We start from the raw sequence: 15384 nt of genomic DNA, 5'->3' as shown, positions 1-15384 counted from the left end.
CTGATGCATTTCCGTATGTGTTACGTTTTTTTTTTTTTTTGGGCGGACCCATTGACTTGATTGGAGCCACGGAACATAATTTGTGGGCAATAACAGGACAGATCCTTCAATGGAACGGAAAAATGGAATTACGGAAACGGAATGCATACAGAGTATATTCCGTGTTTTTTTTTTTTTTTTTTTTTTTTTTTTTTTCTTTTTTTTTTTTTTTGGCGGAACCATTGAAATGAATGGTTCAGTATATGGAACACAAAAAAATGGCCCGTACACTCGCAAAAAAAACTTGTGTGAACTAGGCCATAATGTGTGTGCAGATGCACTTAAATCTGTCTGCTGCCATTCCTGAGCCAAATCTGCACTGGTGGTGACATGCTGTAGCGTACTCCTTTTTAGGTGACTATCTTGGCACTTGACTTTCTTGGGCAACCTGGAGCCATCTTCACAACAATTGAACCTCTCTCCTTGAAGTTCTTAATGATCCAATAAATGGTTGATTTACAGTGCATTTGGAAAGTAACATAGTAACATCGTATATCCATCCAGTTCAAGCTTCGTTCACATCCGCGTTCAGCCTTTCCGTTCTACTGCTCCGTTATAGGAGCAGGAGAATGGAAAGGACGGATTGGGCACATAACTGACCCAAACGGAGCCTACGGACCCCATAGACTATATTAGGGTCCGTTCGGTTTACGCTCAAAAGATGATTTTGGAGTGGAGACAAAAGTTGTACATGCAGGACTTTTGTCTCCGCTCCAAAATATCTTCTGAGCGTAAACCTAACGTACCCTTTTATAGTCTATGGGGTCCGTAGGCTCAGTTCGGCTCTGTTATGTGCCCAATCCGTCCTTTCCTTTCTCCTGCTCCTATAACTGAGCAGGAGAACGGAAAGGCTGAATGCTGATGTGAACTCAGCCTGTTATCCTGAAAGTTGATCCAGAGGAAGGCAAAAAAAAAAAAAATTCCTTTCCGACTCCATTCAGGCAATCAGATAACTCCCTGGATCGACGACCCCTCTCTAGTAGCTATAGTCTGTAATATTATTACACTCCAGGCCCAGCCCAGCTTGAACTACTTTAGTGAACTTACCATCAGCACCTCCTCAGGCAGAGTTCCATAGTCTCACTGCTCTTACAGTAAAGAATCCTCTTCTATGTTTGTGTACAAACCTTCTTTCTTCCAGACGCAGTGAATGTCCCCTCGTCACAGTCCTGGGGATAAATAGATGATGGGAGAGAACTTTGTACTGACCCCTGATATATTTATATTTATACAGATGTACCAGGGGTAACACACACACTCTTAACTTAAATTTCTTAACTCATCTTGTTATCTTGAAACAAAAGCCATTGAAAAGCAATTGCTTAACGCATTTGGTTGCATTTAGTTTAGATAGCATGTCTCATTAACCCTGCTACATCCGTACATAGTAATTAAATCTCCCCTCAGTCTGGTCTCTTTTCTAAAGTGAATAACCCTAATTTTGATAATCTTTCAGGGTACTGTAGTTGCCCCATTCCAGTTATTACTTTAGTTGCCTTCCTCTGAACCCTCTCCAGCTCTGCTATGTCTGCCTTGTTCACAGGAGCCCAGAACTGTACACAGTACTCCATATGTGGTCTGACTAGTGATTTGTAAAGTGATAGGACTATGTTCTCATCTTGGGCATCTATGCCCCTTTTGATGCAACCAATTATCTTAATGGCCTTGGCAGCAGCTGCCTGACACTGACTTCTACAGTTTAGTTTGCTGTTCACTAAAATTCCTAGATTATTTTCTATTTGTGTTACCCAGTGTTTTACCATTTAGTATGTACGGATGACTTGTATTTTTTTCTACCCTTACATTTGTCAGTGTTAAACCTAATCTGCTATTTCTCTGCCCAAGCCTCTAATCTATCCAGATACATCTGTAGCAGTATACTGTCCTCCTCCATGTCCATCACTTTAAACAGTTTAGTGTCATTGGCAAAAATTGATATTTTACTGTGCAAGCCTTCTACAAGATCATTAATAAATATATTTCAGAGAATAGGGCCCAATACTGACCCCTGAGGCACTCCACTAGTGACAGTGACCCAATCTGAGTGTGTAACATTAATAACCACCCTCTTAGTTTGACATGACCGATCCCGCACAATGCCATGCCGATATGGCGTTATTTGCTTATTTTCATTGAGGTACTCCAAGATAGAATCTCTTAGAAAACCTTCAAACTGTTTACCCACGACAGATGTTAAACTTACTGGGCTATAGTTTCCGGGCTCTGTTTTTGGACCCTTTTTTTTTATATTGGCACCACATTTGCTATGCACCAATCCTGTGGAGTCCTTAAATATCAGAAATAAGGGTCTGGCTATGACATTACTTAATTCTCTTAGGATACGGTGGGGGGGGTGCCACCTGGTCCTGGCGATTTTGTCTATTTTAATCTTTTTAAGACAACGCTGTACTTCTTCCTGGGTCAAACAGGGCACTTTTAATGGGGAATTTACTTTTACATTCTGCGTTTCATCTGACAGTTTATTTTCTTCAGTGGAGAAAAAAATATTTAGTAGCTTTTGCTTTCTCCTCATCGCTCTCTGCGACTCCCCCCTCATCACTCTGTAAAGGACTGACACCTTTAGATTTATACTTTTTACCATTTATATCATTGAAGAACATTTTAGGGTTAGTTTTACTCTCTTTGGCAATTAATCTCTCGGTCTCTAGTTTTGTCCGCTTTTATTTGTTTTTTACATATTCTATTTTTTCCTTCCTCACTACCCTTCTGTTTTAATGATTTTATTTTTTTATTTTTTTTTATGCTTACTTTTTGTCATTTATTGCCTTCTTTACAGTTCTATTTATCCACATTGGTTTCTTCTTGTTCTTGAACCTTTTATGCCCATAAGGTATGTACCTCTCACAATTAGATTTTAGGATGCTTATCCCATTTTGTAGCTGTATTTTTATTTTTGAGGACTTTTTCCGAGTTAGTTAGGCCTATTGCCTCTTAGTTGGCTAAATTCTCCCTGAATGATAATTGGAAGGTTATTACTTTATGGTCACTATTTCCCAGGTGTTCCAAAACCTGCACATCTGTTGTTCTAAGTCTAGAATGGCCGTCCCTCTGGTCGGGTCCTGAACCAGTTGGGAAAGGTAATTGTCTTTGGTTATTGCCAAGAACCTGTTTCCTTTTGAGATGTACAGGTTTCATTTTACCAGTCTATATCTGGGTAGTTGAAGTCCCCCATAATAACAACCTCATTATGATTTGTCTGTGGACTCTGGTATATTAGGTGGTTTATAATAAACTCATATTAATAATTTATTATTGTTTTTGCCTACATGTATTTCTAAATCAGAGAAAAATGACTTTTCATATAAAACATAACTTTTACTATCGTTGATTAAAATAATACCCCATCTTAATATGTATGTTAGGCTACGTCAAATAAATAGACAAGGCCTTACTTTGGATGTATCAGGATAGTGCAGTCCAATATATAGAAAAATTTACGGCAACTTACAGTTAGATGACTGTGGACCTGGCCAAACGGTGAAAAAAGAGGTGGTGGATAAGGGGAAGCTAAAATTTCCCTAATGTACCCCTGCCTACAGGCGGAGCACCCGCCCCGAAAGGGGCGACCCCCACCTCTCGGTGGCTAAGCCCTCGCTGTCGCCTAATGTTACCCTGCCTGTAAGGATTGATGATGTTCGTCCCTTCTTTAGCAGTTTTGTCCCGACGCGTTTCCCCAGACGTAGTAAAGGCTGGTTCATCAGGGGACTCAGGATAGTTGATAAGTTCTTGCAGGTTTTATTAGATAAATGCCCATCTGATAATGGTGGGCACAACTTCTGATAATTGCATAGCAGACCTCCTGGTATCATAAGGTGCAAGGTATTAGTGGATAGGTGATTCAAATACCTGTTTTTGGCACCTAGAAGTGAGCCCCGCCTCCTAGATAACCCTATTGAATCCTTGGAATCGAAAAAAAAAAGCACAATTTCCGGTATTTGAAACGCATGCGGCGACAGGTGGAACGCACGTGTGATTCCAAAACCGGAAGTGAGCCGATATTCACTCGCATCGTCACATCCTGCCTGTGAAACGCATGCAGGGGTGTGGGAGGAGAATGAGGACAGCAGATAACAATACTGCCAACATGATTGTAAAGGGGGAGGGGAGTAATAATAGATATATAGGTTCTTGGGCCATACATTATAAAACTGCATCTTTAAAGCGATCATCCCACATGCATGTAGAGGGGGTGTATAGAGAGGCTGGATATAATAAACTGTATTGACATAAAATTATGTCAAGGGAACAGGCCCCCCATATTGAGATAGATAGATAGATATAGATATATATAATATGTGTGTGTGTAACTGGACCAATTTCGATCCAATATAAGGCAAGATTTCCATGTATAAAGGGTAACCATAGTGCTGGCTGCTGCATGAAAAACGTGAGGGAGACCAAATAAAGCACCCAAAGGAAATCTGTTCATTTAGTCCCATTGGAAACACTGTTTTGAGGCGGTATATCCACTGGGCTTCCTTGCAGAGAATCCTATTATCCCAGTCGCCACCCCTTGGTGACTGCCGTATAACTTCAATGACCTGGAATTTGAGTGTACTCACGTCGCCATCATGTGCCTCAAGCACATGATGTGCGATCGGTTTATCTCTGCGGTTCCTGACATCACCTAGGTGTTCCCCAACCCGTCTCCTATGCTTACGTTTGGTTTTTCCCACGTAACTTAGAGGGCAACTACAAGTGCAAAGGTAGATCACCCCTTGGGATACGACAGTTGGCAAAATCCCGCATAGTGTATGTTATTCCAGTGCTAAAACTAGTGAACACTTTCGATTTGAAAATGAAGGGGCAGCAGACACAGTTTCCACCACACTTAAAGGTGCCCGTTGGTTTGGGATTAAGCCATGTGGTGGTTCCTGTTGGTTTTTGGTAGTGACTGTGTACCAATCTGTCCTTTTTAAGGAGTGTCCACGTCTATATGTAATCGCAGGTCTGGGGGGTGAGCACATCCTTTATATCTAGATCAGTCAGGAGAACATCCCAATATCTACTTAGGATACCCCTAACTTTCTGATTTTGGTGATCAAACCTGCCGATAATTCTGATGGTGTTATCTCCTTTTTTAGCAGTATTCCGGGTCTTGTTTAGTAAAACACAAAGCCCTGTTAGTAGAGTTTAAGAACGCATCCCTCAAAACTCGATTGGGATATCCCCGTTGTTTGAATCTCTTACACATATTGGCTGCCTGGGGATGGAAAGATTCATATGAGGAACAGTTTCTTTTGACTCTAAGGTATTGTCCCTTTGGGATACCGCGTCTAAGACTCTCAGGGTGATAACTGTCCCACCGCAACAGGCTATTGGTGGCCGTTGGTTTCCTGAAGGTTTCGGTATGCAGCTTACCCTGACGCTTAGTAATGCGTATATCCAAAAAGGCAATGCCGTCTGTCGCTTTCAAAGGTAAACCTGAGACCTATATTGTTAGTGTTGAGATGAGTATCAAATTCGGAAAAGGAGTCACTGGTGCCGTCCCATATGATAAATACGTCGTCAATGTATCTCCCCCAGAATAAGATATTTTGGGACCATTGACGACACAGCTCATTAAACACAATGGTGTCTTCCCACCAGCCCAGGAATAGGTTGGCATAACTGGGCGCACAGGGGCTACCCATTGTCGTACCCCTGAGCTGGTGGAGGAAACGCGTCCCAAATACAAAATAATTGTGCGTCAACATGAATTTGAGTGACTGGATAACAAAATCTGAGTGAGACTTATATTGAGACCCTCTTGTGCTGAGGAAGTACTCAACGGCTGTAATCCCCCAGTTATGAGGGATGCTGGTGTACAAAGCCTCCACATCAATGGACTCCAACAGAACCCGATCATCTACTTGTATGTTATCAATCTTGAGTAGTAGGTCTGTTGTGTCTCTAATATAAGAGGATAACACTGATACAAAGGGATGCAGAATATTATCAACATATGTGCTGAGACTATGGGTAATTGATCCTACCCCGGATACAATGGGGTGGCCCTTAAGGGAGGGTACCCCTTGTGGATTTTGGGAAGTGACTAAAAGGTGGGAATCTGTGGGTGTAATGGTACCAAAAATGTAATCTCATCCTTGAAAATCAGACCCTTGTCAAGGGCCTCTATGAGGATAGATTCCAAGTGGTCAGAGAACTCAGCTGTAGGATTTGATGGCGGGATTAAATAGCATGTTCTGTCATCTAGTAGTTTAAGACACATATTGTAATAAGTAGGATGGTCCATGATTACGATATTTCCACCTTTTGTCAGATGGCTTACATACAATACTCTTTAATTTTTCAAAGCATCCATCTGATCCTTACTCAAGTTCATCGGCCCTTTTATGTTAGCTTCCTGCAGTTTCTCAAGTTGGTCTATCAGACAGTGTTGAAACTCCCCCGTTTAGATACTCGTTGTGCGATTTCCCAACGGGCAATTTGCTCGCATTTTGAACAAATATCTGCACCCTCAAACGGCTGTTCCAGGACTGCATACATTAGACACGATGTGCACTGGACTGCGCTGTCAATAATGGAACACGTACTAAATGGGGATTACGCAAGAAAGAGGAAAATACAATATAGTGCAGTGTTAAGTATATAACTTGCTGTAGTCTCCTCCTAAAATCCCTGAAACCCAAGTCACGTAATCTAAGTCACACACTTAATACAAACACACTTGAAATCAAACACACGAATGCTCACAAACTCGCGTTATTTACCTGCTTGTATAAATGGAGCTCTTAAAACAGTCTGCTTTTTTTTCTTCTTCTCTGGATTCAGACCTTTCACCTTTTTTCCCCATTTTGTTATGTTAAAAATGTATTAAAAAGGAAAAACTAAAATTCATATATACATAAGTATTCAGACACTTGAAATTTAGCCCTAGAGGCCTCCCATTTCTGTTGATCATTTTGGAGATGTTTCTACACTTTGAAGTCCACGTGTGGTAAATTCAGTTGATTGAACTTGATTTGGAAAGACCCCCCCGTCTATTGTCTAGTCTCACAGGCCATGAAACAAAGAGGAAAGAGCTGAATTTAGTGGAGCAATCTCGTAAGGTTTAGCTGTGACTTCAGTACTGAGTGCCACATGTCTGTTTCAACATTTACCATCTGCCTAGCCTAGACATTCTATTGTGTGCACTTATAGGTGTAGATATTGAATCCACCCAAAAGATCAATATGGGAGTAGGAAATTAAAAACTTTTCTTTTCGCAGGTGCTGCAGGATCTTGGTCCACAAAAGATATATATATATATATATATATATATATATATATATATATATATATTATTAGTAGTAGTAATAATTATAAAAAAAAATTAAACTATTTTTCCATAGAAAGTGGTTTTATGTTGTAAAAATGGTAAAAAGTCCTGTGTACCCCAAAATGGTAAAAGCAACCCCGCATATGACTACATTGACAGAAAAATGCAGTTATGGCTCTTCGAAGGCAGCAAACTTTTTTTTTTTTTATTGCATAAGACATGCTGTTATAGTGCAATAGTAGTAAAAAACTATACATATTTGGCATCACTCTAATTGAATGTTGTAACTTTAAAGTGCAAAAAACAACTGAAACAATGACTTTTTCATCACTGCCTCCCCAATGGTATCACTAGAACAGTGTTTCCCAACCAGTGTGCCTCCAGCTGTTGCAAAACTACAACTCCCAGCATGCCCTGACAGCCTTTGTCTGTGCGGGCATGCTGGGAGTTGTAGTTTTGCAACAGCTGGAGGCACACTGGTTGGGAAACACTGCACTAGAATATACCAATCCCCCCCCCCCCCTCCCAAAAAAAATTAATAAAAATCGTATGAATATGTCAATGAAAAAAAAGTTTTACGTTTTTGCATTGTTGCCTTCAAAGTTCCTCTGGCCATAACGCCATTCACAGGATATGGGATAATTACTGATCAGTCGATGTCTGACTGCTGGGACCTCCACTGATACAGAGATCCCCAGCAGGGCAGTCTGAGATTAAAATCAATAGTACTCTAGAATGTATTATGTGGATTATTTGGATTTGTCCTCTAAAATGATTTCAGTGCTTGTAAATGAAAAGCTGATTCCCAAACACATCCTACACAGTCTAGACCAAGCTTCTGTTTGCTGTAAAACAGAGCAGGAGCGTGTTTACTCCGCTCATTGCCAGCGTGGGCCATGGTCCCTAGACATGGCTTTGTTTGGAAGATGTGAGTGTTTCATGTCAATATTTGCCCAGTGCATCCTATCTTCATAAAAATATTACATGTTATCACCAAAGAAACTATGGCATCACATATACAGTACTGCCTGACATTACGTACAGTATTAAGTATGTTGGCGGATGCCTGGATTGTAATTGCAAATGAACTCACCCACTCATCCATTTAGCAGCTAATAAAATGCCATATAAATGGTTGCACATCGTCTATTTTACTAGTGAAATAACATTTTCTCTTTGACTCTGCAAGTGACTTTAAGCATAAAATGATGAGAAAATAGATTTAAAGGGTTATTCTCATCTTGTGCTTAGGATCTGCCATTACTTTGTGATCAATAGGGGTCTGATTTCTGGGACCCTATTGATCCTGGGAATGAGGGATGGTTTAGTAAGTGAATGGGGCAATGCACAGTTATATCGCCAGGAGCCCTGCTGTGCAGACTTGCATCCCCTTTATAGTCCGGATTGGTGGGGGTCCCAATGTCATAGCAGTGAATGAAGTGTATGTTGTGCATGCACGGTGTGCACTCCTTCTCATCCCGTTCTGGAAATAGAAGTGGGTCCCAGAGGTGGTATATGCTAGCGTTATATCAGAAATATTGAGATGGGAAAACCCATTTTAAGTGCAGTGACGCATGAACAGTACTGCTCTTGCTGACTCCAGATCAGTCACTTATATGTCCATACTAACCTCTTTCACCTGAAAATGGGCATGGGAATACATTCAGGGGATTTATGAGAGTACACACATAAATGGGAGCACTCCAGGTTAAGTTCTCTAAATATATTATAGTGGCGATTTGCAGGTTTTCAGAAGGGGAACAAGGGTGAGTATAGACATATAAATTAATGATGGTGAGTCAATGGAAGCAGTACTAAGAGGGTTAGGAGGAGGTAACAGATTCCCTTTAACACTTTTATTAGTCCTTGAGATGCCTTAGGATATATTACAAAACAGATTGTAACAGATCAGCCATGCTTCTGTAAATCACTGTATAAAAGGCCTAGCTATCCTGCAGGTTGAGATTTTGCTGAAAGCAAAATTACTTTATGAATGTTCATGTCATTAGTATTTGCGTCTTTATACCCAGTTTGGCTATACTTATTTGTCTGTTCATACTGAGTGTGCAGTGCAGACAAGGCAGGAAAATCTCATATTGTAAACCATGCCAGCACATACTGCTTTTTTGAAGTGTGTGGATATATGTCGGGAACATTTCAGGGCAGTGTGGACATTGCCTATATATTTAGCAGTGATGGTGAACCTTTTACAGACCGAGTGCCCAAACCCCCCCACTTATTTATCGCAAAGTGCCAACACAGCAATTTACCCTGAATACTACAGCCCAATATAGTATATCTTCCATGTAGTTTATCATTTTGCTAAAATTGCCTGCTTACATTTAGTTTGCTGCCTGTTCTGTTCATAGTGTGCCCTGCGCTGATAAATGACAAGAAAAGTCTAAGGCATATTGGTACACATAGATGTTTTCCAGGGTGCAGGTGCCCACAGAGAGGGCTTTAAGTGCAGTCTCTGGCACCCGTGCCATAGGTTCGCCACCACTGCTATATAGCATAAGCTCAGCTTTAGCAAAGCTGTTTGCATTTAATGGAATGTGTCACCAGTATGTGGCCAATTGTTTAAATCAAGATTTTATGTTAAACACATTTTTGAAGAATTGTCCATGTCGCTATCTATATTTTAATTTTAAAAAGAAATTCTAAAATCCTGCAATTTTCACACTGGCCACTAAGCATAATAAAATGTGCCACTTCTTGGTCTGTAGAGATCACTTCTCAACAGTCATCTCAATATCACCCCAGGCAGATATCACCTACATATAGATGAGACAGGATCCACCATTCACAATAAGTGATGGGCAAAGCTTATCTATTCTTCCCTTGTACAGTGACCTCTGCACAGGTCACAGAGCATGCCTAGAAAACTCTCCCATAGAAGTCAATGAGGTCTCCTCCTGTCCATTGTGTCTATGGCCCATGGGGCTGCCATACAGTATATTTCTAAATGCTGCTCACACAAGACGGCTGACCCCATAATTATGTTCAGGAAATAAAAAAAAATCTCTACAATCAGAAAATAAAACCACATTAGAAAAAACAATATGTGTTACTATCTGGTGTTAAAGGGAACCTGTCACCTGGATTTTGGTTATAGAGCTGACGACATGGGCTGCTAGATGGCCGCTAGCACATCCGCAATACCCAGTCCCCATAGCTGTGTCCTTTTATTGTGTAAAAAAAACGATTTGATACATATGCAAATTAACCTGAGAGGAGTCCTGTACGTGAGAGGAGTCAGGGACAGGACTCATCTCGGGGTAATTTGCATATGTATCATATCTGTGGGTTTTTTTTTTTTTTACACCATAAAAGCACACAGAGCTATGGGGAATGGATATTGCAGACGTGCTAGCGTCCATCTAGCAACCCATGTCCTCAGCTCTATACACAAAATCCTGGTGACAGGTTCCCTTTAACTGCAGAAAAGATTATATATGACACATTCCCTTTAATGTCTTTTTTGCCATACTATTTTCATATATATGTTCACAAACGTAGTAATTTTAACTGCTGATAGCTGGTCAATGTTTAACCACTTCATTACTGGTGGATTTAACCCATCACACTCTTAATATGCCAATTTTTAATTTGTTGCCATGGGCCTATTTAACAACAAATAGCTATTTTTCGTAGTCAGTGGTTAATTAGCGCACATCCTTTGTATATTATAATGGTGCTGTATGTGCAGCTTCATCACAAATTCACTAAACTTCTCTTGTTTTTGTGTGTCCTAATACGGTGTTGTCATTTCTTTCAGGTACTGGCATGGTTTGAAGATGGAGAAGAAACTACAACCGCGTTTGTGGAGCCTATAGTTATTATTATGATTCTAATTGTGAATGCTTTTGTTGGCGTATGGCAGGTATATGTTCTTCTCACAAAGCATGTTTGGTTCCCACTGTGACGTGCCGCAGGTCACAATGTAATTGTGCAGTTCTCAGTGTACCAGTGACCCAGATATACATATGGATCTTCAGGGTGTTCATGCCATCATGTTAAGGGCTCTTTCACACTTGCGTTGTCCGGATCCGGCGTGTACTCCACTTGCCGGAATTACACGCCGGATCCGGAAAAACGCAAGTGTACTGAAAGCATTTGAAGACGGAGCCGTCTTCAAAATGTGTTCAGTGTTACTATGGCACCCAGGATGCTATTAATGTCCTGGTTGCCATAGTAGTAGTGGGGAGCGGTATACTTACAGTCCGTGCGGCTCCCGGGGCGCTCCAGAATGACGTCAGAGCGCCCCGTGCGCATGGATGACGTGTTCCATGTGATCACGTGATCCATGCGCTTGGGGCGCCCTGACGTCACTCTGGAGCGCCCGGGGAGCCGCACGGACGGTAAGTCTGCTGCTCCCCACTACACTTTACCTTGGCTGCCAGGACTTTAGCGTCCCGGCAGCCATGGTAACCACTCTAAAAAAAGCTAAACGTCGGATCCGGCAATGCGCCGAAACGACGTTTAGCTTAAGGCCGGATCCGGATCAATGCCTTTCAATGGGCATTCATTCCGGATCCGGCCTTGCGGCAAGTCTTCAGGATTTTTGGCCGGAGCAAAAAGCGCAGCATGCTGCAGTATTTTCTCCGGCCAAAAAACGTTCCGTTCCGGAACTGAAGACATCCTGATGCATCCTGAACGGATTTCACTCCATTCAGAATGCATTAGGATAATCCTGATCAGGATTTTTCCGGCATAGAGCCCCGACGACGGAACTCTATGCCGGATCCGAACAACGCAAGTGTGAAAGGGCCCTAAGTTAGGAATTTCAACTCCCCTTTATATAAAGGTATTCAACAGTGTCGCTCTGACTATGTCTCGTAAGGGTGGACAGCTTTAGGGCGGCTAGTTCAGCCTCGCTGTAAATGCTCACTGCATGACCCCTTTAAACTATCATCCAGTAGTCTTAATACTTTTGATTATCCTGCACTTGTTTCTGACACAAAACTGCAATAAATAAAATCGGGAATCTCACAAGACAAAAAGCAAATATCTAAGCAGAGATAACCTGTTATGAGACTCCTGTGTGTGTGTGACACATAGCGTCTGATAAGTCAGAACATCAGATTTTCTGGCATCTGTCATGCTGTGATACTTCCAGGTAAGGCTGCTTTCACACTAGCGTTCGGGTGTCCGCTCGTGAGCTCCGTTTGAAGGGGCTCACGAGCGGACCCGAACGCAGCCGTCCAGCCCTGATGCAGTCTGAATGGAGCGGATCCGCTCAGACTGCATCAGTCTGGCGGCGTTCAGCCTCCGCTCCGCTCGCCTCCGCACGGACAGGTGGACAGCTGAACGCTGCTTGCAGCGTTCGGGTGTCCGCCTGGCCGTGCGGAGGCGTGCGGATCCGTCCAGACTTACAATGTAAGTCAATGGGGACGGATCCGTTTGAAGATGCCACAATATGGCTCAATCTTCAAGCGGATCCGTCCCCCATTGACTTTACATTGAAAGTCTGGACGGATCCGTCCCAGGCTATTTTCACACTTAGCTTTTTTTTGCTAATATAATGCAGACGGATCCGTTCTGAACGGAGCCTCCGTCTGCATTATTACGATCGGATCCGTTCAGAACGGATCCGATCGAACGCTAGTGTGAAAGTAGCCTAACAGTATTACTTTACTAGGAGCATTACTGAGTTATATTATCCTCATTTACAACTGATTTTAGAACCTATTCAAGCATTTGTTTTACATTTTTTTTATTGCTGTGTAGACAAAACAATTAGCATTTTAAGGCTACTTTCACACTCGCGTTTGGTGCGGATCCATCATGGATCTGCACAGACGGATCCGTTCAGATAATACAAACGTCTGCATCCGTTCAGAACTGATCCGTTTGTATTATCTTTAACATAGCCAAGACTGTGCGGTCTGAACACCATTAAAAGTCAATGGAGGACGGATCCGTTTTCTATTGTGTCATAGAAAACTGATCCGTCCCCATTGACTTACATTGTGTGTCAGAACGGATTCGTTTGGCTCAGTTTTGTCAGCGTTTTGGTGTCCGCCTCCAAAGCGGAATGGAGACTGATGCATTCTGAGCAGATCATTTTCCATTCAGAATGCATTAGGGCAAAACGGATCAGTTTTGGACCACTTGTGAGAGCCCTGAATGGATCTCACAAACTGAAAGCCAAAACGCCAGTGTGAAAGTAGCCTTATTGAGTTCTGTATCACTACTGATTCATACATGTGATCTGTGCATATAAGAGTTCTGTCTATTATATTGCTTCTCATGTAATGTGCATTCATCTGTTTTTCACTGTGGAGAGAAATGCTTAATTCTGCTAAACTTGAGCTGGAGAAATTCTGGGTGGTTCATTGAATTTAGCCAGGGGGATCTCCATGACGAAATTCACTGGAAAGTTCTTGCTGGCACACCGCAGACATACAACATGCTGGCAGCTGGAAAGCCCAAATTTGTTTTTTTGTTTTTAAACTAAATCCTAGAATGGTACCAAGTAACTGTAAATTACATTGCATTCTCTTTTTAAAGTACTTGAGTAAAGTAGAAAGAACAGGAGCTTAATATGCAGGGGAAACTGTTTGCAAAAACATCTGTCACATAAAGTGGCTATCTAATTATAATGTATTTAGTGTCTGTATAACGTATTTCCTAAATTAAAGAACTCACTGTTTTCCTGCCAGGAAAACACGGAGACATTTTTGGAACTACTTACTGACTTGCCACAATAAACATTACTTTTTATTTTGCTTTTTTAGTTATTGAGAATTGTGAAAACTCCCGCCACCCATAAACTCTCTTTTAGGCCTCATGCACACGACCATATGGCTTTTTCAGTATTTTGATGTCCGCAAAAAATACGTATGACGTTCGTGTGCATTCAGTTTTTTTTTGTGGAACAGCTGGCCCCGATAGAACAGTACTATCTTTTGTCTGTTATGTGGACAATATTAGGACATGTTCCATCTTTAAACGGAATCGAAATATGGAAACGGAAGGCATACGGAGTACCTTCTGTTTTTTTGTTTTTTTTTTGAGGATCCATTGAAATTAATGGTTCCGTACACGGGGAAAAAAAGGGAACAGAAATCATGAGGCCTTATCGCCTCAGAAGACTGTTGTGTCCCTGCTTCTGGTAGTTTGTGGCTCAAAGCCGCTCTACCTGATAATATTTAGAGAAGGATCATGATCCTTGTATTGTTAAAATAGTGTCAAACTTCAAAGTAACTGACCAAGAGGGGTCCAAATGTTATAATTTCTGTAAATTCTCTACTTACTGCTACATTGGGCCTTCCTCCTGATCTGAAAACTGTATTAAAAAGGACTGTCGCCTCTCCTGACTTATTTAGTAACTACTTGAATTCCCCATGTAAGAATAATACAGGAGAATCAGTTCTTATGACTCTATCTCATAGCATTCCTTTATTATTCCTGCTTTTTTTTTTTTTACTGATGGGCCAGATGGTTGCTACCAGTTGGGGGTTTGTCCTTGCACAGGTTGACACTGGCAGCATTGATATTATAGCGGTGCAGTGTAATTACACTGCACCACCGCTACTGCATTCAGGAAAGCATTGAAGAGGATGCAGCGCTCACATGAGCTCTGCTGCTGCTTCAAATGGCTGTTTGGTAAGGGTGCCTGGAGTAGGATCTAATATTGATGACCTATCCCGAGGATCTAGCCTGCGCCACATTTGTTTTTTGCCACTACGTCTATCAGACTTTAACGAGATTTCGCAGCATAAGAATTATAGAAAAATAAAAAAACACTGCTAAAAGCAGAAGACCAATATTTACAGGTGAACTAAAATCTGGTGCGTGAACTTTAAAGTTGTCTTTGCCACCAGAGCAGCAGACTACAAAAAATAGAGGGCACCATTTGTCTGTAGCCAGTAGAAAACAAAACCTTTTCGTCATTACTGTTAAGGCTCAGTTCACATTTCAGTTATTTAGTCAGTTCTTTCCATCAGTGATTGTGAGCCAAAACCAGTAGTGGATCTTACACGGACAAAAGGTATAAAAGAAAGATCTGCACCTGTTCTGTGTTTCTGACCCGCACCTGGTTTTGGCTCACAATCACT

General features: G+C 41.5%; 1 protein-coding gene across 1 annotated transcript in view; it reads left to right on the top strand.

Annotated features, from left to right (window-relative positions):
- The window catches only part of ATP2A3 (ATPase sarcoplasmic/endoplasmic reticulum Ca2+ transporting 3), a 185302-nt gene that overhangs the window by 77599 nt on the left and 92319 nt on the right, over window positions 1-15384 (top strand). The window contains exon 4 of the mRNA XM_044285175.1: window positions 11100-11204. Within this exon, the coding sequence (XP_044141110.1) occupies window positions 11100-11204 (105 nt within the window). The remainder of the gene's footprint in view (window positions 1-11099; window positions 11205-15384) is intronic.

This window comes from Bufo gargarizans, chromosome 3 (genome assembly GCF_014858855.1).
Source record: "Bufo gargarizans isolate SCDJY-AF-19 chromosome 3, ASM1485885v1, whole genome shotgun sequence".
NCBI lineage: Eukaryota > Metazoa > Chordata > Amphibia > Anura > Bufonidae > Bufo > Bufo gargarizans.
This window is presented reverse-complemented; position numbering and strand designations above follow the sequence as displayed.